Source organism: Ylistrum balloti, unplaced genomic scaffold (genome assembly GCF_031769215.1).
Source record: "Ylistrum balloti isolate Yb309-2 unplaced genomic scaffold, AGI_CSIRO_Ybal_v1 Utg370240, whole genome shotgun sequence".
In the NCBI taxonomy this organism is placed as follows: domain Eukaryota; kingdom Metazoa; phylum Mollusca; class Bivalvia; order Pectinida; family Pectinidae; genus Ylistrum; species Ylistrum balloti.
The window spans coordinates 984,544-1,010,789 of record NW_026782195.1 but is presented as its reverse complement, the minus strand read 5'-3'; the positions used below and the strand labels follow the sequence as shown (position 1 = coordinate 1,010,789).

General features: G+C 36.9%; 3 protein-coding genes across 3 annotated transcripts; 2 read left to right on the top strand and 1 right to left on the bottom strand.

Moving 5' to 3' along the window:
- The first annotated feature begins 1,680 nt into the window (after positions 1 to 1,680).
- LOC132552193 (glyoxalase domain-containing protein 5-like) lies at positions 1,681 to 9,062 on the top strand. Its single transcript, XM_060216341.1, has 4 exons — positions 1,681 to 1,917; positions 4,747 to 4,890; positions 6,281 to 6,436; positions 8,532 to 9,062. The coding sequence occupies exons 1-4, from the start codon at positions 1,870 to 1,872 to the stop codon at positions 8,658 to 8,660; spliced, it is 477 nt and encodes a 158-aa protein (XP_060072324.1). The 5' UTR covers positions 1,681 to 1,869; the 3' UTR covers positions 8,661 to 9,062.
- Positions 9,063 to 10,362: 1,300 nt separating this feature from the next.
- On the bottom strand, positions 10,363 to 17,116 carry LOC132552144 (uncharacterized). Its single transcript, XM_060216284.1, is given in 9 exon segments — positions 10,363 to 10,496; positions 10,851 to 10,937; positions 11,346 to 11,605; positions 11,842 to 12,107; positions 12,380 to 12,468; positions 12,741 to 12,938; positions 13,132 to 13,411; positions 13,738 to 14,828; positions 16,954 to 17,116. Coding segments are annotated over 9 exon segments (2,568 nt in total).
- Positions 17,117 to 17,617: 501 nt separating this feature from the next.
- Positions 17,618 to 25,175, top strand: LOC132552143 (uncharacterized). Its single transcript, XM_060216283.1, has 6 exons — positions 17,618 to 17,789; positions 18,144 to 19,853; positions 19,975 to 20,063; positions 24,097 to 24,256; positions 24,409 to 24,614; positions 24,816 to 25,175. Exons 1-6 carry the CDS (start codon positions 17,618 to 17,620, stop codon positions 25,173 to 25,175), a joined length of 2,697 nt encoding a protein of 898 aa, XP_060072266.1.
- Positions 25,176 to 26,246: the final 1,071 nt, after the last annotated feature.

Genomic DNA, 26,246 nt, shown 5'->3' with positions numbered 1-26,246 from the left:
CTATTGAAAAGTCCATACTAACTACAGCGTAGAACTGAATAGGACATGGGTGGATAAGATTAGATAACACACGGGATTCTCATAGAAGAAACACGAAAATCAAACGCCAAAATGCATAGCATATGATATGTCCCTGAAACGACATATACATAATGTACTATAAATACTATATATATAATGAAAGACATTTTTACAACGGTATATGTAGCGGAAATTTGTGCAGTTGGAATCTTGGACAAAATAATATCGTATTTGAAAGGACTTCATTAGTGTTCTAGTCTGGTGTGAAGTTTTTTTTCGCGTAAGTCATGAATTTGGTATTTTGTGGATTAGAGCTGATTTGAGAGATAATGACAGTGATGTATTTCTCCGTTTAAAGCAGTTCATATTCTAAACGTAGAAAAAATTATGTAAGCAACAGAGAGTCTGAAATATGGTATTCTGTAGATGTCAATTTTTCTTTGATCATGTTGATTTTTTTATCTCATGTTTTTGTGGTGGATAATATATTTATTAGACAATTTGGAATCTGGTGTCTATTCATTTTTATAATAGTTCTTCGATTAGATAGTAATTCAAGCGTAGTTACTGTAAACAACCAAGCGTAGTTACTGTAAACATCCAAGCGTATTAACTGTAAACAAACGAGCGTAATTGCTCTAAACAACCAAGCGTAGTTACCGTAAACAACCAAGCGTAGTTACTGTAAACAACCAAGCGTAGTTACCGTATCTCTATCATTAAAATTTAGTATGAAGACACTTAGGTGTAATTTGAATTAAAAGTAACAAACCAGGTGTTGCACGCTTTTAAATGCTTCAAGATTCCTCTCATACATATCGTTATTGTGTCACGTATAATAAAATGTTTTACAGAGAAACCGATTTGATAGTATTTGTTTATTTTCCAGAAACTTGATCTCTGTATAAGGTATTTCACAGTAATACTTTAATGTAGCAACTCGCATGTTTTATCTTATACAATGTATATTGAACTTCTAAAAAATATATTACATAAAATATCTCATTGTATATAGAATATATATCATTTAGACCTATGATATACCTATTATAGCATATAAGATATTTACTTTATCTGCCATCTCATATACTTTGTAAGATATCTTATACAATTTGGTGAAACACATGATCGTCGACGTTGTGCTCATCCTCGGCATCATGTGAAAATCGCACACATGATAAGTTGTCTTGTCATAATACTGTCAGAGTTACTTCCCCTTATCCAATTGTCATTGCCAGACTCGTATTTTGGACTGCAGTTAATGATACCATATACAATAGTGAATAGTTTTATATTCACGATGCAATTTTCGAAAAATAAATTAATTAGTTTGAGAATCAAAATAACTCAAATGGTAAGATCCTCGACTATTTTGTGTATTCCAATATATATGGGGTTGAAATAAACTCTAAACATGAAGATTTCTAACCCGCATTATAAAATTACGAATACTGTTACATAAGTAACATAGTACACTATGAATACTAGGAAGGAAGATATTTCAATGAGCAAAGCATTTGACCAAAGAGACTTCAAACACAAGAGTACCTTTCAACCAGGGTAATGAGAACTTTTTAAACAGGGTATGTTCTTCCCATAGCACAGCATAGTGAAGCTTTCTTGCACCTACTTTCTCTTTACGCTATTATCAATTACAAGTATTTGAATGAACGCTATACCACATGTATGTATACGTGTCTGTTACTAAAAAGATAGCAGAGATTTGGCGGTAACAATTCTTGGAATAGGATGGCCAAGCTATATATAGGTTTAAATACATCCGGGTTGGGTCGATGATAATGTTCAACTTACCGACGATTGTTTAGCAGTTAGCTACTTGACTGAGTCATGTTCCGAGCGTTGTCACCATACGTGCTTAGGGGTGAAAGGCTATGGGTGAGTAACATTTCATCAATTGACCATTATAATTTCGATTACTTACAAAGCACGAATTTCTGTGTTGTGTTGCAGACGAAGACACGGTGGGCAGGAAGTACTTCTATTTGCCGTAGGCTAAAATTTTCTTCTAAACTCGGTTCGATTCATGTCATTACTTTAGTATACAAGTAGATTATCAGTTTTGCTATATTCTTGTGAACCATTAAGGAAAAATTCTTTAAGCTGTCGCGAATTTGAACGGCTTAACATGTGAAAACTGTTTTCTTTAAAAACTTCTCAATAACTACTGGCATGTATTTGACAGGGTATAGGCCTATGAGCAGTACTGAGATATGCTCAGAAATGACATTGGCCTTTTGACCAAAGCACTCTCTTCAATTTGAAATATTTAATGTCTTCGAGATTAGTGTAAGGATCCATGTCACATTGTCAAGCACATATTGAAAACACTGCTCAAGTTTAGAGTGTCACAAAATTAAAAGTCCCCTGCAAACAACAGGTACATGTGAATCTGTAAACGAAGACCTCGACTGTTAATGGGTCAACCAGCAGGTAGAGTTATCAATGTTAAAAAAGAAGAACCGTTGTTAGGGAGCTTTTTTCTCTGACTTTTAACTAGAAAATATCGCAACTCTGTTACAATCCAATTAATATGATTTACACAAGAATGCAGTGAAATGTTGCCTGTAAATGTCGCGCGAACGAACAAGTTTTAATTTTTAGTTTTGATACTACATAGAACAAAAAGAGGCCTGTGACAACTATCGTATTTCAATGTTTACACTTGGGCTCTAGGGGCCTCCAGATAGCACAGTCGGTAGAACGTGGTCTACGTGATTCAGAAACCGGTCTTTGCTGTCCTGGTTGTGTCCTCGGATAGGCACGTTTCTAGTATAAAGGTCTTTTGATCTGAATTTCTAAATTTCAACTGTTGTTCTAGTGATGATTTTTTGAAAGGTTAGACTTCAAAAATTAATTTAAAAAGCAAAAAAAAAAAGTTGATGCACTTTTTATTCTGATTCAGGGGTCAGAATACGCGCGATAGGAAACTATTAAATTTTCATTTGAACTGAAAAGCTGCATAAAAAATGGCTATTTAATGGTTAAAAGTTTATTCGATGATACTCTAAAAAAATCAGCTGTTTTAAAAACTTAATGTTTGGTATAGAGATACTCGATGATATGTTACACGATTAAATAGAGGGGAACGCTGTGCGTTATGTTTTGCAATTTTCACCCGAGTAGCTATAATTTCTAAGGTGAAGAAACAAGTCCGTGGTTCACCACATTGGAATTCACGAATTGGAAATCTGTTAAATGATTGTCGTGGCTTGTACTGGAGTTGTTTCCCTTGTATATGTTTAATAGTTGTTTGGGCAACTAAAAGAATCAAGCCGTTAATTCTACTACATCAATATGTAGTCCACATTCGAAATTTCTACAAAACGTCACATAAAGTGTCCTATTTCAGCTTATAGTTACAGCAATACATAATAAAGGACAATCATACAAAGACACAAATGTCCTTGAGATAGTGCGTTGGAATACATTTTACATTGAATTATGACCTACTTGCGGTCAAACATAACCTTAATGCATCTTCTATTACTCTTGATGACCTGCGACAGGCCTTCCGTATGTTGTTCAATGAGGTAACCAGCAATTGCTACAGGTAGACACCGCCTCACAATGGACACAGCATCAACGCACGCGTAGTCTCCATTTGAATCTTACCAACCCAGTGTTTACATTTATCAATATGGCGCTTGGTGATAAGGCTTGTGTAAGAAAGAGTACGCGGTAATTTACATACTTTTATATAAATGATCAGTTTACATTCCATCATTTTGAACGTGTAGATTAAATATTACATGGATACATGTTAGATGTTTTTGTAAAAATAATATAGATATAGATTTGTCGCTTTGGTGGCGCCACCTGGTGCTTCCCCAACAGAATGTGCGATGAACTTTGAACTATAGTAGATTTCACCTTCTCGCCTATAAATAGCATTGTCTTGAAAATTAAAATTCAAAGTGATTAAAATATACCACTATTAAAATGAAACTAACAAACTGCATATGTGATCTGCCTTCGACAGCTGGCTCGCCGGAACTTTCACGCGGAACGGACTGTTTAATTTCGACCTATTGTCAAGTTAAAAAAAATTCTGACCTATAAAACATTCCTTTAAGCATTTACGTGGAAATTAAAACACACTAAAATGTATTTCTCAAATTAACTTGTTTTTTAACAATCGTGAAAGCCGCTTTTTAAACAGTTATCTATATCAGGAAATTTTCTGTCAAATAAATGCACGTGGTTGAATACAGCAGTTTTCGGTGACGTGTGTGTTCCAATAATGGCAGCTGCTGGATAAAAGCACACCTCTATTGTCTCTAGTGACATCAGTGTATTGTCTGTAATATAGCTACAACAGGTAGGATGGTAACCTACCTCATAGTTTATAAGTAGATAGATTGTTCCTATCCATATCTCTCCTCAGTGTTATAAATCCAAGCATCGATCCATCACACATTTATTTGTACTTAAATGTAATAATGTGAATTTGTTGATTTACAAATGCAAATTAAATTCAATATATTAATTTTTCCGCATGTATCAACATATGCGTTATCACACTGTCGGCCGTGACAAAACGTGACTTTGTATCTCTCAGGTACATCGTCCTCTATTCCGCCATCTTGTCTGTGTCTCTGCAAACATGGAGCAACAGGTTGTATGTATCTTCACATCCAACGATGGTCAGAGACCCATTGGTCACATTTCTATCTGCTCTCAAATTTAATTATCGTTGTTTTTCAGAGTGGACATATCCAAAGATGTACACGTCTGGTCAGCGGGTTTACAGTAAAAAGGCTTGACCATTTTGTTATTACTGTGAAGGATGTAGATGCCACTTGTGAATTCTACTCTCGTGTTCTGGGTATGGAGGTGTCAACATTCAAGGTATGCCAGTCAGGTCAACTTCCTTCCATCTACACGCTTTCTTACTGGTACTTTCAGCAATGGCCGGCCATACGAGTTCCTAATGTTCCTAATTCTCAACTTTCGTGACATATATATGTAAATCTTTGTAGTCACGTCATATTTCACAAATTTTCTTAATTTAAGGGTCAACAACATTACAAAATTTTGTCCGTCAAAATTTTTTTCAGCTTTTTCGGTATCTGCACACTGTTAAGTATAGATGGGATTTTTCTTCCGTTTTTTCCCATGATTTTTTTATATTATAACAAAAATTAATACAAAAATGTAACAACGCCTTTAAAATGATATAATTTGTTAAATATTGCTTGTTTGATATCAAATGACAAATGTTTTTAACAGAAACATAGCAAAAAAGCACTTACTCGACATTTCAATCCAATTTCACTCTGCCGATTTGTGAGGATAATACTAAAAATAAACAAACACATTTATATAGGTTAGCATGTGGTATATAGCCAGTAATATTCGGAGGCCACTGATGTACCAGGTGGTTGGGGAGGGAGGTAAACGGAAGGCCTAGTGGTGTTTGGATGTCGTTGTTTAGGGTAGGAGGGAGGTCGACAGAAGATTGATATAAAGTACACAGCTAGTGATGTTTGGAGGTCGTTGTTTCAGGGTAGGAGGGAAGTCGACAGAAGATTGATAGATAGTACACAGCTAGTAATGATTGGAGGTTTCAGAGCGGGAGGGAGGACGACAGAAGACAGACATATAGTACACAGCTAGTGATGATGGGAGGTTTCAGAGCGGGAGGGAGGACGACAGAAGACAGATATATAGTACACAGCTGGTGATGATTGGAGGTTTCAGAGCGGGAGGGAGGACGACAGAAGACAGATATATAGTACACAGCTGGTGATGATTGGAGGTTTCAGAGCGGGAGGGAGGACGACAGAAGACAGATATATAGTACACAGCTGGTGATGATTGGAGGTTTCAGAGCGGGAGGGAGGACGACAGAAGACAGATATATAGTACACAGCTGGTGATGATTGGAGGTTTCAGAGCGGGAGGGAGGACGACAGAAGACAGATATATAGTACACAGCTGGTGATGATTGGAGGTTTCAGAGCGGGAGGGAGGACGACAGAAGACAGATATATAGTACACAGCTAGTGATGATTGGAGGTTTCAGAGCGGGAGGGAGGACGACAGAAGACAGATATATAGTACACAGCTAGTGATAATTGGAGGTTTCAGAGCGGGAGGGAGGACGACAGAAGACAGATATATAGTACACAGCTAGTAATGTATGGAGCTCATTATTGTTTCAGGGTGGGAGGGAGGACGACAGAAGACAGATATATAGTACACAGCTAGTGATGTGTGGATCTCATTATTGTTTCAGGGTGGGAGGAAAGCTTTGAATTTCGGCCAACAAAAGATTAATATTCACGAGCACAAGAAGGAGTTCGAACCAAAGGCAAACCTCCCAACACCAGGATCAGCAGATGTCTGTTTCATCACACAAGAAACTCTGGACAATGTCATACAACACCTTAAGGTGAGTCAGTGTGTCTCTCATCTAGGAAAGACATATTTCTTGAAAACTAGACAAGATCAAGGAAGGCTGTTTAATCGTTAATGATGGAGGACTACTACAAAAAACCTAGGATATGTCATATTTTAACCACCTGTAGAATGTCAATTATTGCGGAATGATTGGAACAGCTATGTAGAAAACAAATAGAGGATGTGTAGTAGTGTCTTTAACAATAAAAAAATTTACAAATGTGTATAATATTTCAGTATCTTTCATGGGTGCGCAGCATGAGTGAAAAGCACAGAAATATCACACACAAGTGATGTAAATTTATTACTGAAGACACTATTAGATATTCCATTTATCACAAGCAAAATAGCCAAATTACTGGCATATATATATATTTTTTTTTTGTAATTCTTTTATTTTTTTTTTAAGTTTTTACATATTACACAATATACAAGAGAAACCACACAAAAACATACACCCACACTCTCACACTTGTGTGCTCTTACTTGAATATGTCTTACGCATATACATGCATCATCATCATCATCATCATCATCATCATCATCATCATGCGCATGTATATACCACTCATCAACATTCACACCCACTTACACTCACATAGCAAACTGGCATATTTAGGATAGACATACAAGGATGAATCTGACGCTGGTTTTCGCGGACACTACTCGCTCATTATAACATAGTAGTGCGCGACAAAATATAGTCCTCTTTTTTAAATCGTTAAAATTTATATCAACACAAAAATAAATTTCAATGTTAATTTATTTTCATATTCATAGTAAATGCTTCTTCTTTGTGTCACTAACGGACAAAGGTTGCTGTAAAACGTTTTGATAGAGTTTAACTTGCTGAAAACAAGGCGGCAACATAACTGTTGCTGTGTATGGCACGAATCCTCTTGGAAATGAAAGTTAACCGTTCAATAGAAGGTCATGTTACTAGTAAACAATCTATTCATGTTTCTGGTTCTCTGTTATTTTAGTACCGAGCTCTATGATTTTTAAAATTTGATAAGATGATATTCACTGGCTTAAGAATGGTATTTTCACTAGTGAAAAATAACTAAAATGTGCTGTTTTTTTAACCAATGTGTTATTTCTCTATATTTCACCGGTAAAAATGTAATAAATTCTAATGTGAAAATACTAAACTTTTATTTGATTCATCAAAGTTAAAAACTGCATCGCATAAAAAATGAAAAAAATGGAGAGTTGCTTGAATCGTTTATATTCTAAAATTCAACCGATTGAAAAACTTCAAGCTTTCATTTTCCCCAGGTCTAAGAAACAAGTTCGTGGTCCAAACATTTGGAATTCACTAATCGGAAATATATGATTTATGTTGATAATTTAATTGACATTTGCTCAAGACTTCCAGAGTTATATTCAAGCGAATGACCTTAGCAACAAGAACACGTTGAAGTTGATGACGCAATTAATCGAACTACGTCATCAATGGCGTTTGTCAACAAGCGAAATAAAAGTGCCCTATTTCAGTTAACAGACACAGTAATAGATATTACAGGACAAGTATATAAAACACAAATGTCCTTAAAATAGTACATTAGAATTCATTTTTATTGTATTATGCCCTACTTCCGGTTAAACATATCATGCATGCATCTAGGCGTTGACGAAGTCTTTCTCGCCCGTCTCCGAATGAGTCATTCGAACTAATCACGTTGCTATTTATTAACGCGCGATGACCAGCCTCGGTGCAAAGCATGCCACGAACAAATTACAATAAAAACAAATTTTTATTATATTTGATTGTCAAGGAGGCTACACGTGATATGGTATTGGTTCTGATGTCATTTCCTGTGTTGAAAGGCCATTACGTATATAATCAAGCAATCATTCAATAAATCGATATAATTGTTATTATAACCGGAATGGAGGTCAGGTATATCTACTGCTATTTCAGACACCGAGGGCCTTAAGCAATAAGTGTTTCATATTTTATGATTTTATTTAAAGGACTCGGTTAGCCTATGAAGTGCTTCTGCTGCAATAAAAATGTTGTTTACATTCGTTGTGATATGAACATTATATATGTCATTGTGTCACGTTTTGTTTTAAACTTTCAGGATTGTAAAGTAACAATGTTGGAAGGACCAGTAGAGAGAACCGGAGCCGTTGGTCCTATCATGTCTGTGTATTTCAGAGATCCAGACAACAACCTCATTGAGGTGTCCAACTATCTGAAGGAGTCTTGATTAGAGTTCAGAACTGTATCGTGTCAACAAGCTAACGGATGTGTCCAATTATCTTACGGGATCTTGAGTTCAGAACTCTGTTATAGTCAAAAACTTCATAGAAGTCTCAAATTATTTTTAAAAAGTCGTGATAAAAGTTCTGAATATTTAGATCACTCATATGTCGGACAATGTATTCCGTTACTTTAGCTGAATTATGACTTCCTGACAAAAACTCTTTTTCAGGCAGGAGACGGTACTGATCCTGTTTTTCTTCACCCTTCCTATATACATAGTAAGGATGTAGGAAATCGCTAGACTTGGTTATATGTCGGATGTTTTGTCGCTGGCATTTGCTAACTATTTTACTGTCTTTTAAGATCTGCATTTATTTTGTATGGACAATTAAAAAGATTTGTAATAGCAATCAAAATCATATCGAGTCTTAATCTTAGAGTAGAGCATTTTCTTGGCCCAAACGTTTCGCGTGATCACGTGACGTGATATGTGATAGCGAGAGGAGAAGAGAAGAGCGGAGGCCCTACAGGATAGAGAGGGTGGTTCTCCTTTGGCGGGACAACCGATCGCACTAGCTTTTGCCCGAGAAAGTACAAATTTACATCCGAGCTTGAGTTTTGTGAAGGGTCGGTTATTATATATGCTTACCACATGAATGTTTCCATGTTTAGTGTATATAGTTGCATACATGCAAAGATTAAACTATGTTCGACAATGACTGATTGCATCAACTGTTTTCAATATATTTAGAAAAAGACTGAATTCAACCATACTTTCATCATGGACTTTTAACAAATTCAGTTATTAACAAGTTTTGATTTTAGTTCTCAGCTCACATGTGGCCTTAGGGGCAGGACCCAAAAGCGGAAGGTCTTAAAAATCCGACTACTCTTATAGGAATAAATGGATATTGCACAGATTTCATGTGAACAATTCTTGCCTGAAGAGGAATCAAGTCTTGGTCCCTTGCGATGGAGGGCGGGGCCCAATAGGGGAAAAAGAGCAAATTATTTAAAATCCTACTCCTCCTGTAGGAATGATTGGATTTTGCCCAAATTTGGTCTGAAGTATTCTTGAATGAAGGGAAATAAGTTCTGTATGAACGGTGCATCCTTCTTCCATATAAGAACATTGTCCAAGTTTGGTATGAAGCAATTTAAATGAATAGTTAATCTGTCCTCTGTTTGACCAGAAGGGTGGGACCCGATAGGGAAATTATTTCATTTTTTTTCATATTTCAAATTCTTTATTGAATAGCTAAATTACCCAGGTGAACGTTGTAGGCCCGTTTGGCCTCTTGTTTTTTGAGTCCAAGAGTCCATGCCCTTACAGAACATGTCGGTATTAGGTTATTAAGGGTTACGTCTAATATAAACTTGTCCAATGATCGTTTTAATTTTTTTCCAGATTTCGCTTTCATTAGGTCTAATTTTTTTTATTCTTACTGAGAGTTGTGAATTTCCTTAAAATAAAATCGAGGAAGTTTGCTAAAACACAATTACACTGTCAATGCATTTAAAACAAAGCAACAAATCATCGCAGTATGTTGTATCTTCTGTTACATCAAACGCAAAATCAAACTAGTTGAACGAAAGTTTATTGTGAACGTGTTAAACAATTAATCAACAGTGTAAAACAAAAAAACATTTCCATCCCCATTAACAACATGCTCTCGACTGAACAATTTTTCCGACCCTCGTATCATTCAGGATAAGTGTAGTGATTGTTGACTCATGTTAACTGTCGTCGCCTCCCCATTTATTTCTGATTTGGCTTGTTCGAACAATCGGTCCACGCGCTCCTTCGGGACACAGCCTATCCGAAAGTAGGAAATCACACCTGAAATATCAACCAGTTTGACAAAATATACGTACTTTTTTGAAAGACATCGGAATTAATTTTGCCTTTAGCTGGTTACAAGGCAGGGACGGATTAGTTTTCTAATTAATTAATGTTCCTATATCAAAACACAAGGGACCTTAATATCTAGAATCAAATTAACGATTGTTTATGTCAGCAGTGACTCATTAAATGTATTCCACTAAGCTATATGTGATCTCCTAGTCACAAGGCAGTTAACAATTGAACTTCACTTGGCGACTTTTGTTGACAGGGGTGACTAGCTGAGCGACAAAAGTTGTTATTTTTTTATCTCACTTGACACTGATGAACAACGAAAAACGAGTCATTTACCTTCATCTATCTTGGCACAGTTGACGACAGTTGATGCCACTATTTCGTTAGATTCATCATCACAGATTACCGCTGCTAGTTTGTGTCCTTTGAAAAATAGATAGAAACATTTTGTAACCTCCTTTTAGTATTACATAATTTGACATCATTAAGAATGTTGTTTTTAATATTGGATCAAGAAAAAAATTCCAACAACCAAATCCACTTTTGATTCGGCTGACTGAACACACTTCATTTGCTTATCAACATATAAATTTATCATAATTGTTTATCAGTAATGTACTAGAATGTTTTGGTGTCAGGATTTACTCTGATGGTTGTACACTGCGATCATAAAGAGACAAATATTTAAGTGTCCGCTAACATATGCGTTTCCATAACCTTTTTGAGATCTTCAAGAACCGGCATAATACACTATATATATTATCGTTAATTATGAATTTGTGAAAATGTCAACAGAAGGGTTATTGATGTCAGTCAATCACTAGTGCATACCTAGTGTGTCTATAACCCTATCGTGATGTAAACTGTCTGGTTCCCCGCTTGGATTGGCCGAGGTCAAGGCCACAGGACCAGAAATGCTTGTGAGGTAGGAGAGCACAGAAGAGTCGGGTACTCGGATAGCCACGCTTTCTTTAGTTCCAACGTACTCGACAGCATCACCCACTCCTAGCCTCGCTAGCCACTCCCCCTTCGGTACCACACAGGTGATGCCCCCGGGGTAACATTTGTCCATAAACCGCCACAGAAGATCGCTAAATAAACCAATGTAGCTTGAATGTTTTGTTTTCAAAACAAATGAATATAATTAAGATCTCATCTTTATCGTTGCAAGACAGGATCGAGGAACAATTCATGTAATTTCGCTTCAATAGTAACATTGATTTGCTTGTGGCAAAATTTTAACATTTTATCATCAACTTATACGTGTGTAGCTGTTAAACAACACAGGCCTGTTAAATTTAGACTCGAATAGAAACACATGCAGTACCTGAACGGAGGATTTGCCTCTTTCAATTGGTCAAGGTTTGATATACAAAGACAGATAGGTTTCTCGGCTGGCCTGCCCTTGATGTGGTAGATATCACTGACAGACTTGGGAACCTTACATGATGATGCCAGGGCGTACACCGTGTCTGTTGGTACACCGATCACGTGGCCTTCGTCAAGGAGTTTGGCTGCCTTCCAAAGGGCAGAAGATTTTCGCGAGGGAATCATTTGGCAAGGCAATTTCTCCTCCTGTGTCTCTTCTTTAGGCTAAATGATTTTTTTTAGAAAACAGTTCATTAACGATTTCCTCGGCCACAAATTTCCATATTTTATGAAAGAAAAAATGTTGCTTTCCCATGAGGAATCATATCTGATGGCCAAATTTAGGTTCAGTCATAGCTAAAAAATAATTCTAATATTTCTACGTGATAATTGTTTTTTTAATGTGTGAGATAATTAAATATGAGATATTGTGACACTGTTTGTATTACAGTGATAAATGATATAAACTAATTTAGCTTGTTTAAGTTAGCATGTACCTTTATGATGGGCTTGCCTTTTGGTAACGCATCACTGTCAATGACTCCCTTCAAGATTCCCGAGAGAGTTCCGTACAATCCAACAATACCTAAAACATATGGAGACAGAAATAATGATGACACGTAACAATTATATTCATTGACACAATTTAATTTTTTCTTGATAAGCAAGCAATTTTTTCACCCACTCTTACTGTTTTCTTTCTATAATATAGATTGATGTTTGCTATGTTGAATGGATCCCGGAACCAAACTTTGAACGAAATCAGTTTTAATTTTTAATTGTGTACAAAGAAGTCGCTTGATGAAGGTCACAAAGAAATAGGGTACAACAATTCGAACGGTTATGTGACATACTTACCAACGAGAAGCGACGTGATCAGTGCCATGTACTGACTGCTTACATCGAAAACTTGGAGCACGAGAGCTATAATGTTTATCTCCACACTCAAACCGAAAACCATCCACACCCTGGAGAATGTGGTTGTCATCAGCATTGAAAATGTGTGTAAACAAAGCAGACCTATTGCAGCAGCCTTTGTCTGGGACACCTCGATGCCTGTACAATATTAAATATATAATTCAGTCATTACACAATAACATTTACATGAAGTGCGTGTGGTTTCAGAATATATATTGAATTAAGTCAATTACCGTGATATTTTGTAGACGTGATCATAAAAACCTGATGTATTGAACACGTTGATAATAAAGTATAGAACCATTACATCTGTGGTGCTAGTATTTTATACCTTCCAGAAACACCAGAGACCATGTTCCCCATAGAAGTGCCAGAACTACCATCATGAAAGCTCTGGCCAAACTTCCGGCAGCATATGCAAGGCGTGCGCAGTATATGTTGATGAATACCCCCGCCACAAGAAGCCAAGGGAGAGCACTCTGTCCATCTGAGACCTCGGCGGGAGATAACGCCACGGAAGCCACCATGTTGGCTAGAAAGGCTACGGAATCCACCATATTTAAGTCTTTATCGCTGTCCATTGGACCGCATGATTCATCAATTTCTTCTGTCTTTTTACTTGATTAGAAAATGTAAGGTGTGATTTGATATCAAATATCATGTAACAGTTCAAACACAGATTCTTTAGAAGCAGTAGTTTTTGTTGAAGTTGAATGTCGCCGTTAAGGATTGTTAATGCGATATAAATGATAATATGTACATTTAAAATCTTCCTTTCGAATATTAATCCGAATTCTTTTTTTCAAACTAAAACATATACATGGTTATCTTGTTTGAATTCAGTAGAACATTGACAAATTCTCATAAAAAAAGCAACAATGCGAACAGTAATTGCGATATAAGACAATTTCACACATATTGTACTTAAAGGTCTTACTCACTGGAAACATCCAAAGGCACGTTGAAGTTTCTCGGCAGCTATGATTTCTGGTCCCACATAGACAACAGCCTTCTCCGCTGTTGAGTTTAGAAGATGTGCGATCGAGATGTATACGCTGGCGAGAGCGAGGACAGCAGACGACACCCCAAACGTGTAGTTACGAACTGATCCAGGTATATGCTCCACAGATAGAATGGCTATGACTGTTAAGAGGAGATTGTAAAGGAAAACAACGACACTCTGCGTTGTCGAAGCCACCAATATTGCAACAAGAACCAACACCATACCCCACAGACCGTAGTAATCTAAAATGGTGTCTGCATCGCCTGAAATGTCAAAGGTTACGAGAAATGCTTCGGCTCCTCGGCTGATCCAGAAGATGAAGTATGAGATGAATTGTACAGAATGGAAGTAGTCTTGTCTTAAGAAGGCATAGTAACTAGAAACAATGTGACAAAGACTGCTGCACATCAAGGGACCCATTGCAGGCCTGAAGTCAGTGAAATATCCCAGGCTATAGAAACTCAGCACAGCAGCTGGCACGATATTGGCAAGGTATCCCAAACCCATCGGCTCCGCATACTTTGTATTCTTTCTTTTTTCGTTCTTCTTTTTACCTATGGCCGATGTTCGGATAAGTAAGGGATCGATGGGTGCGTTTCCGAACCCCGGTAAAACATACCTCTGGCTGACGCCCTTGGTGGTCATGACAACGACAGCATACACGGCCGTGAAGACAATGAAAAGTTCAAAGGCAGCTGCTACCCTCTTTGCCCAAAGGAAGAATAAACCTGCGGCTTCAAATACTAATGTAAGTAGCATCGCAGCTAGTACAGGAGGTAGAATATAGTTGACGAACAAGGAGCAGACAAAGAGAACCACTGCTACGGTCATGTAGCCTACCAGACCAGACAGGACAGCTCCATTTAGGTCCGGTATGTCTGTGGTCAGTATGTACGTTATTCCTTGGAATGACCACAGGGAGGCGAATACTACAAAGGCTGTTCCAGTTAGGTGGTCATTTCTTCTGAAGGACAAGAGTCCAGCCACCAGTTGAAGAAATCCCCCTATCAGTATCAGATGGACACCTACAAGTAAATGTTTTGTCTGTATTACATTGATATAACATTAGACTACAATAATTTGAAAGCAATAAAGTATATATCAATTGTCGCTAGACGTTACTGTAACATTCTATACCAGCATATGATATTTACATATCACAGTTGATTCGATATTTAAGGGCCTCTTCCAATTATCACGATTTCCTGCAAGACGTCGTCACCTGACTGACAAACTCGTCACTCAAGGGTTCAAAAGATGCAGGTTGATGAAAATTATGGGGAAGATTTATAAGCTGAAAAAGTGATCTCGTTGAGATATATTCTATTTCTTTGTGCGACGTGAAGCTGGACGTATTTGATGCTCGTTAGTTTGCCTGTTGGTTCCGTTGTTGTATACCTTGTTCTCATTTGAGAAAGTGACACAACTTACTTGGATTAACCAAGGTTTACATGGCAAGTGTCGTCGATGATGCAGAAGACGCTCACTCTTCCGGAACACTTGCTCTTATTCTCCCTGTTCGTTTTCAAAAGTCTTCGTGTAAACCTAACTTTTGTTAATATTTTGTCCTAGTTGTATGAAATTTGAGTTTGAATCATCATTATGTTGCCATGCTGGTATTTCTTGATGTTTTTTATAACAAATTTAGCCTTAAAATGCAACAGATGTCGTGGTGACACATATATCGTTTTATTCACTATAAAGAACATTTCTTCATTTGCCTTTGAATCATCACAGCTATCTGCGGAACTTAAGGGGGATTGATAATTTCAGTGTTGAACACAGAAGAAAAGCGCTCGGTAACATCCGCGTTACAGTCTTCTTGTTCATACCGACAATCATGAAACAGTGACACGTGATCTTTACTGTATTTATTATATTTACATCTGAACTTCTTTGAGTAAATCAAAATCAAGTTATGCCTTGAAAATTAAGTATATTAAATGTCAAAAAAAATTGATGAAATTATATCTTGATCGAGACCCTTCAGAAACAAACATTTTGTCTCAGAGTTTTACCGATTATCGACTGAAAAGCGTGAAATAACGATGAAAACATGTTCTATTTTTAGAATAAGAATATTCTACATTGCATTGAAAACCATGTTATTAAAAAAGAAATATTGATAGCAAATATTTAAGTGTGAATATTTCATATATTGTACTCCAAAAAATTTGATTGTGAATCAAAACAACATTTTTTCACGATAACGAGTCCCAATATATTACACTGTATAAACACAACTTGGTCTCTTCAAATTAAGGTATGTGGTTTTCTGACATAGTTTATAATATGTAGATAATAAGTAACAAATGAATAAATGACGTGAATGAGGAAATTGTTACTTTCTGTTGGAGTTATCTCCCTTGTATGAACAACAATAAAACACAAACTATCTCGCATTTATTTGATTATGTCGAGTTACAACATTTTCCATTTCAAGATTATTTCAAAATGAGTGTAATTTTCAAATTATATGTTAATTTTGAATTAAATGATTTGGCAACGCAAATACCCTACTCCGGAAAAAAAATTCCTTTGATATTACGTATTATTTAGTAGAGCGCACTATAGTAAAAGTTAGGTAAATAATTTTGTCGTTTTGACGTGTTTTGGAATTCAAGACACATTTCATGATGCTCACAATAAAAAAAATTGACAGCTAAAGTTTATATTTACATTATCTCGTCATGACTCCTACGTTTCACTTGCTTTGTCAGCAAACATGATTATAATATATATCGTTACCTTGGCTACCGTACATTTCCTGTTTCAATTCGATACCTCTGCTATCAACGTTTTAAGTACGTTTGCAATAAGTAAGCAAATGTATTTTTAGGTTTCACTAATATTTCAAGTATTTAAGCATAGTTTTCCTACCAAATATGTTATATGTATATGTGGTACTGTCTATCTATTGAAGATAAATTGATTTGCAAACATGTTGCTAATTTCATTATATGTATCGATTTAGTCGTGAAAAATAGATATACATCTAATTAATAAACACCAAAGCCTAAATACAAACGTTTTGTTGAGTTATAATCACAGACTTAGTTCTATATCTAATTCCGTGGTTATAAACCCAATACATCAGCTCCCACATACATGTATTTTACACTAAACAACAGAAGCATTCGTATGGCTTACCTGCAATGATGAGAGTGAGTTTTGTCTCGTCCCCTACCGTCATGTTTCCCATAGCCACTATCAGGGCAGACATGATATTGGCCATAAGCCCCAGGGCCCCGGGCTCACTGTATAGTATTGACGCGAAGGGAACACCGCGCCCGCTCGTTCGAGTCTCCTCCATCTTTATACACAGAACCTTGATGTTCTTTTGCGATCAGAATTGTCGTTTTGTGTATTCGGATTTCTTTGATAGCTTATGTACACGATAAGCAACAATTTATATCAATGACCGTTTTCCAGTACTTTTCAAGTGAATATGGCTTCATTTATGGTAGGGGGCGTTCCCAATTCCCGCCCACCAACTACAATATTATCTATGTCTCTTTAGGCAGCGCAATATAAAGACCCGGAACTAGACAATGATAAATAATTAAACATTCCTTGAACCATTTTAAAAACTCCACCCTTATATATATATAGATAACTGAAAACCAATCATAGTCGACTTTCACGAACCAGGAAGAAACTGCCGTTGTATGTATTTTTAGAAAACCAAGCGCTCTTTGATGAAATAATGGCGTACCTATGACCGATTAGGCGTTTCCTCCATTGGTACCTTATTGTCTTTGATATATAAGTGTGGCGTCATTCTAGATCCAATCGAGGTGGAAACGATACCAAAATGAGTGGCAACGAAGTGGACTCCGCCGCTGCGTCCGGATTTTTACTTGTCAGCCTCCTTTTTGCTCTCACCAGTGTCAATACTATCACAACAAAGCGATCCAATGCTGTAATAACCAATATTCCGTATGGTGTTTCGCTGTTAGTGTTCTCATTGGCTATCCTACTCACTGGTAAGTTTTTATTGTCTACATATAAGTAATATAGATATCTGATTTTGTGAACGACTTTGATATGCTTTCTTCACCTCTCATTTTAAATTCTGATCCACCAAATATTTCAGAATGGTTCCATTTTGTTTAATTAGCACTGTGTAAGATATATTTCTTTCATCGAAACTTTTTTTTATGACTTTGATCTTTAAATCACTTACTATGACAGTTTAATGCCGATTCCACTGCGTCTCAAATACCACAACATATGCACTCTTACAAACATATGATAAGATTTTAGCTGGTGATATAGATTATATTAAGTTGGGGAAATATTCAAGACTACATTTTACATAACTGGGTGTTATGTTACAGGAGTGACGTCACCCTCCCCACACAGACAGCTTCTTCAGTCTGTGGTCCTTTGTTTGGCAGTGCTCTGGTCAAGCGTTGGGGTCAATCACATTTGGACAGAGGTCAACTATTCACAGAATCAATCGTCCGAGCACTATGTTTCTGCTCACGAAACCTTGTTTCCGGGTTATGGAGGTCTCATGTTGGTGTTTCTCGTTTACCTAGGTACTTCTCTAACAAGCAAGGACTTCCGGTCATGCGCTGCAGTCTCGCTTATTTGTTTGGTCATGTTTACGTTTGAAATAATTAATTTGTTTGTTAGTGTACAAGGAACGGGGGTTCTTCATGTTTTGCTCACTTTGATTTTTCTTTATTTCTGTTTTTCAAACGTAACTTCACATTATAAACGCTCAAACTTTGTATCTCCGGACAATTTGAAAACTGAAACAAACTCGCCAAATACATCAATTCACAGGGATCATTTACTTTTAATGTATTCCTTGAATATTGTTTGTTTTACCACATTTGCTAGTTACGTCATCAATATCATTTCTGATACGCGGTTTTCCTTTCCGTGGCTGATAACTTCCGGCATCTTCGAAATAGTGGTTGGCATTGCGTCATTAAGAAGGACTAGTCACCATAGTGCTAGCAATGTCATTATTTTTGGTCTGTTTTGGTTTGCTGTTGGGTCGAGCTTAATGGCAGAAAACTATGTGTGGAGAGAGATGAACTTCATTGTTCCCACATCAGCCGTCTTGTTTTTATTCTTCTTTCTACTTGCTGTAGTTGAAATTAAGCTCGAGTTATTTAGCTCCGTGTATTATCTGATGATGTCGCTGTTCGTACTTTCTCTGGGTGTAGATGGACTTGAGGGTGTGTTCATAGGAGTGATGGGATGGGCTGGTATTGTCCTCTCACTCTATGGCCTAATTGCTTCTTCAACTCGTTTAACAGAACTGGAAATAAGGTTTCCATTGGGTGACAACATTATGGAAAATCAAAAACTCACGAAATTATTTTCATGTTTTCAAAAATTAGGTAAGAACAGACAAACGACAGACATCCTATCAGATTCTCATAAATTGTCAGAAGACATTATGCTGGGCTACTCAAAGTATGTCGACTCTCAAAGTGTAGGATTCGCGGCTAACGCCGTGGCAGCATTTTCTCTCGTGTGGATACCTTCTGGATCAGCCCCGTTAATTTTACCATGGACCGTAGGTTTCGGGGGACTGATTCAGTTTGCTGTTGGTTTTGTAAGTTTCTCCAGAGGGTTAACATTTGAAAGCTGTTCTTTTCTTCTATATGCAAGCTTTTGGTCTATCTGGGGATCGGTGCGAGCCCTAGATATCATTGAAGGGGCTCAGGGCGTGACTTTGGTGGTCGGCCTGGTTGGTTTCCTGGTGACTGGTTTACTTTTTCTCGGTTTGTCTACCACTATAAACAAGATTTGGTTGTTGATTTCCTCTGTTTTTTGCCTTCTCGTTGTCGCGTTCTTGTTACGTGGTCTTGGTGTTAGTAACTATGGAGGGTTGGAGATTGCAATTGCCATAGCCTATGTCTTGATATTTATGTACGGAGCTATGTCGGCCATATTGAAAAATGTTTGGGGAAGGGACATTCTTCCATTGGGTAAACCTCTACTTCAAGTCAGCAAACTACACTCGGATCGCTCCAAAGCGCTGTTCATGGATCCAAGACGGGCGACTGGTGTGAAACAAACAGCAGGTATGTGGAAATTACACCTGTAAATTAGAATCAACGCCAGCCTATCTCATTTATAAAATCTAGAAAGCTTGGTATTGATATAAGCATAATGGAATACTGTCTGTTTTTTTATCGTCCTTAGAAATCCTGAGAAACGGCGGTATTTGTGGTATTCCTACAGACACTGTGTATGTATTGGTAGCTGCGTGTAATCAACCACAGGCAGTGATGGTAAGTCTAGAGCCAGCAGGTTCTGAAGCAAGACTCCAAAGTTTGATATCATCTGTTACATACGGTTTTAAGTCAGAGTAACAAGTATTACTGGCACCTGAAGAAATTAACAAGCACTAGTCGCAGAAATTACATCGAAATTGAGTTAATAATTAGACCGCTTAAAAAAAATCTAGCGTTCAAATATGACATTTCACTCGTGTGATTTTTTAATTGATTTACGTCACTATTTCAAATTATGTTTGGACAGTAATGCCACTATGCAGCAAAATGATGTAATAATACAAGATATTGTTTTATATATATATATATAAATATATAAACATAGATGCATCGTATCGATAAAATATTTGAAAATAATAAAATCAACACGACAAATGTATAATGAATTATTGCCTGAAGATGGCCGTTAGGCCTGAACACGTTAGCGGAATACATTTGCCATATTGATTTTATTCTTTTCAAATATATAAATATAGATCGATATATTCAAAAGAATGTACTATTTAACATTCAGTGCTTGACCATTATGACGTCAGTATCGTGGTCATAGAAACGGCGACGTTTCTCCGTCAAAATAGCCGTTCCACTTGACATCTTGCAATGTCGATAATTAGATTAAATTAAGTTGTAATCAGCATGACAAGGTAACATATTGCAGTTGACATTTCCTACAAATCTTTGGTATTTATGATCTGGTTTCATGATGACCATTTATATCATTAGAAAAAAAAATACAAAATTTGACAGTAATACAATACTGACCTCTACCCTTTCAAAGAACAATTGTATACCTGAAGTAGATAACGAAAAGTATATTACCTATATCATTTTTACCTGACAAGTAAAAGTTCTGAATATCAAGGTAAGGTCAAATGGTGTCGATTGGAAGTGCCATAGAAACTTGTTTGTACAAGTTGAAGTAAGATTGATTAACTTAATAAAATCATACAGGTATGTATATGACTTCCTTATCAGTGGAAACTCAAGGGGATTTCCAATATGGGATATTGATCATCCTTGTTTTTAAGTGCTGGAACGACTACTTGGAACGGACGATATCCTAGCCAATTAAGGACAGTCTTTCTGACATAAGCTAGTTATAAATATTATATATAGTATGTAACAGGTACAAGGAAGGTAAGATAACTGTACGTTGCCCACTTGCTACTATTGATTTGATGTTTTTAAATAATCTTTGTGATATTCTACTAATATCTTGCCATCTAAAACAACAGGTAGGTATTACAAAATCAATACTACTGATGTGGAGTGACGTATGATATGAGAGAGAGAGAGAGATTACAAAACAATACTACTGATGTGAAGTGACGTATGATATATGAGAGAAAGATTACAAAACAATACTACTGATGTGGAGTGACGTATGATATATGAGAGAAAGATTACAAAACAATACTACTGATGTGGAGTGACGTATGATATATGAGAGAAAGATTACAAAACAATACTACTGATGTGGAGTGACGTATGATATATGAGAGAGAGAGATTACAAAACAATACTACTGATGTGGAGTGACGTATGATATATGAGAGAGAGAGATTACAAAACAATACTACTGATGTGAAGTGACGTATGATATATGAGAGAAAGATTACAAAACAATACTACTGATGTGGAGTGACGTATGATATATGAGAGAAAGATTACAAAACAATACTACTGATGTGGAGTGACGTATGATATATGAGAGAAAGATTATAAAACAATACTACTGATGTGGAGTGACGTATGATATATGAGAGAGAGATTATAAAACAATACTACTGATGTGGAGTGACGTATGATATGTCAGAGAGTGAGTACAAAAACAACACTACTGATGTGGAGTGACGTATGATATATGAGAGAAAGATTACAAAACAATACTACTGATGTGGAGTGACGTATGATATATGAGAGAAAGATTACAAAACAATACTACTGATGTGGAGTGAGGTATGATATATGAGAGAGATTATAAAACAATACTACTGATGTGGAGTGACGTATGATATATGAGAAAGATTACAAAACAATACTACTGATGTGGAGTGACGTATGATATATGAGAGAGAGATTATAAAACAATACTACTGATGTGGAGTGACGTATGATATATGAGAGAAAGATTACAAAACAATACTACTGATGTGGAGTGAGGTATGATAGGAGAGAGAGAGAGAGAGAGATTACAAAAACAACACTACTGATGTGGAGTGACGTATGATATATGAGAGACATTACAAAAACAACACTACTGATGTGGAGTGATGTATGATATGTCAGAGAGTGAGTACAAAAACAACACTACTGATGTGGAGTGAAGTATGATATATGAGAGAGAGAGATTATAAAACAATACTACTGATGTGGAGTGACGTATGATATATGAGAGAGAGATTATAAAACAATACTACTGATGTGGAGTGACGTATGATATATGAGAGAGATTACAAAAACAATACTACTGATGTGGAGTGACGTATGATATATGAGAGAGAGATTATAAAACAATACTACTGATGTGGACGTATGATATATGAGAGAGAGATTATAAAACAATACTACTGGTGTGGAGTGACGTATGATATATGAGAGAGATATTAAAACAATACTACTGATGTGGAGTGACGTATGATATATGAGAGAGAGATATTATAAAACAATACTACTGATGTGGAGTGACGTATGATATATGAGAGAGAGATTATAAAACAATACTACTGATGTGGAGTGACGTATGATATATGAGAGAGATTACAAAAACAATACTACTGATGTGGAGTGACGTATGATATATGAGAGAGAGATTATAAAACAATACTACTGATGTGGAGTGACGTTTGATATACGAGAGAAAGATTACAAAACAATACTACTGATGTGGACGTATGATATATGAGAGAGAGATTATAAAACAATACTACTGATGTGGAGTGACGTATGATATATGAGAGAGAGATTATAAAACAATACTACTGATGTGGACGTATGATATATGAGAGAGAGATTATAAAACAATACTACTGATGTGGAGTGACGTATGATATATGAGAGAGAGATTATAAAACAATACTACTGATGTGGAGTGACGTATGATATATGAGAGAGATTACAAAAACAATACTACTGATGTGGAGTGACGTATGATATATGAGAGAGAGATTATAAAACAATACTACTGATGTGGAGTGACGTATGATATATGAGAGAGAGATTATAAAACAATACTACTGATGTGGACGTATGATATATGAGAGAGAGATTATAAAACAATACTACTGATGTGGAGTGACGTATGATATATGAGAGAGAGATTATAAAACAATACTACTGATGTGGAGTGACGTATGATATATGAGAGAGATTACAAAAACAATACTACTGATGTGGAGTGACGTATGATATATGCGAGAGATTACAAAAACAATACTACTGATGTGGAGTGACGTATGATATGTCAGAGAGTGAGTACAAAAACAACACTACTGATGTGGAGTGATGTATGATATGTCAGAGAGTGAGTACAAAAACAACACTACTGATGTGGAGTGATGTATGATATGTCAGAGAGTGAGTACAAAAACAACACTACTGAAGTGGAGTGACGTATGATATATGAGAGAGATTACAAAAACAATACTACTGATGTGGAGTGACGTATGATATATGAGAGAGAGATTATAAAACAATACTACTGATGTGGAGTGACGTATGATATATGAGAGAGAGATTATAAAACATTACTACTGATGTGGAGTGAGGTATGATATATGAGAGACATTACAAAAACAATACTACTGATGTGGACGTATGATATATGAGAGAGAGATTATAAAACAACACTACTGATGTGGAGTGACGTATGATATATGAGAGAGAGATTATAAAACAATACTACTGATGTGGAGTGACATATGATGTGTGATGGACAGATTACAAAAACATACTACTTATTTGGAGTGATGTAAAGTGGATATACAGGAACCTACTACATGAAGTAATACAGAAGAGCGTTATATTGTAGAGAGCTTACAATACTAAGACTCTGGCAGAGGATCGGCCCATGTCTGTTTGGATATCTAACATCAAACAGATTGAGAAGGCTCGTATGGAACTGGGTGATATCTGTTGGAACTTTATGCAAGAAGTGTGGCCTTCTAATATCAGCCTGGTGTTGAATAGAGGTTCGTAAATCTGACTTCCTCTGTGATATCATTAGAACGATAGATATACCATGGCGTCTAGAAAAACGTCAATATATCCTAAATGTTTGACTCTCGGTAAATTAAACTTTTCAAGTTAACATGCGTAAGAATGCACTTTTTGGTTCCATCAGGTGAATGGGTCAAGATATTGGGGTTAGGGGAAGCTGAAAAACTAATTGGTAAACCGGACAGTATAGCATTGAGAATTCCGGACAATACGATCGTGTGTCACCTGATTGACCAGACTGGCCCTATAGCTGTGACGTCAGCAAATCCCACTGGAGAGGCAGATACTACCCATCATCTACAGGTTGTAGCCAAACTAGGAGTGAAAAATGTAAGTCGTAACGATGGCATGACATTAATGTGTCACTGATGTACCAAAATATATCTGTCATCAATTCAAAACTTTTGCAGTTAATTCAATATTTGGCGATGGAGATTTAATTATGACGATGTAGTTTAAACATATTTTTTATTATAGTCAAGAACACAATTGACTAAGTATCAATCAAAGCGGGATGTTTATTATTTGTAGTGTGACGGGATTCTTGCGGACGGTCCTTCCCCTGAGAATATTGCCTCCACTGTTGTTGACTGCCGAAAAATCAAAGAGGAGAAAATCGGCTTCTTTCGGATAGGTCTGACGCCGAAGTCAAAAGTCGAAGAGATGTTCAATAAGGTCAGAATAAGCAAACAGCACACCGGAAGTGGCAGCGGTACATCCTCGATTGGCATTGACAACGCAGGCTTTGACAGTTCTGACGTCACAACGGAGAAAAATGTCAAGGCAAATTTCGAACAGACATCTGGTCTTATACATACAGCAAAAACTATTGGCGGGAAATTGCCTGTTGATGGAAGTAAACAAAACCCAGTGTTTGTCGATACAAAGTGAGAGTATCATTGTGTATGCACATTTTGAACAACTGCAGTTCAGATATCAGTTATCAGTTCGCAAGTTGGTGGTGACCGATTTCGATATTGCTCTATATCGATCTTGTGTTTCAGTCAATGTCCGTGTATGATATGGTATTGATGACCATTTCTTATCCTGATCTAATCTATTGGTGATGATCTTTACACAACTGGACCCACATGTCTTTCACAGGACCCAATTGTTGCTATTTATATTGCTTCTACTGAAAAATAAAACGTTACCATATAATATTATACCTGCATTATTTTCAATCGACCCTGACAGGAGAAAGACCGCAGGTAACCAAACACAATCTCCATCTCTTATAGAAAGTAGATAGGGTACAGGAGTCGTCCATTCCTGTGTTATAGACAGTAGATAGGGTACAGGAGTCGTCCATTCCTGTGTTATAGACAGTAGATAGGGTACAGGTGTCCGCCATTCCTGTGTCATAGACAGTAGATAGGGTACAGGTGTCCACCATTCCTGTGTCACAGACAGTAGATAGGGTACAGGTGTCCGCCATTCCTGTGTCACAGACAGTAGATAGGGTACAGGTGTCCGCCATTCCTGTGTCACAGACAGTAGATAGGGTACAGGTGTCCGCCATTCCTGTGTTACAGACAGTAGATGTCCGCCATTCCTGTGTGACAGTACTGTTAGGTGTGTCCCGCCATTCCTGTGTCACAGACAGTAGATAGGGTACAGGTGTCCGCCATTCCTGTGTCATAGACAGTAGATAGGGTACAGGTGTCCACCATTCCTGTGCTATAGACAGTAGATAGGGTACAGGTGTCCGCCATTCCTGTGTGACAGACAGTAGATAGGGTACAGGTGTCCGCCATTCCTGTGTTACAGACAGTAGATAGGGTACAGGTGTCCGCCATTCCTGTGTTACAGACAGTAGATAGGGTACAGGTGTCCGCCATTCCTGTGTCACAGACAGTAGATAGGGTACAGGTGTCCGCCATTCCTGTGTCATAGACAGTAGATAGGGTACAGGTGTCCACCATTCCTGTGTCATAGACAGTAGATAGGGTACAGGTGTCC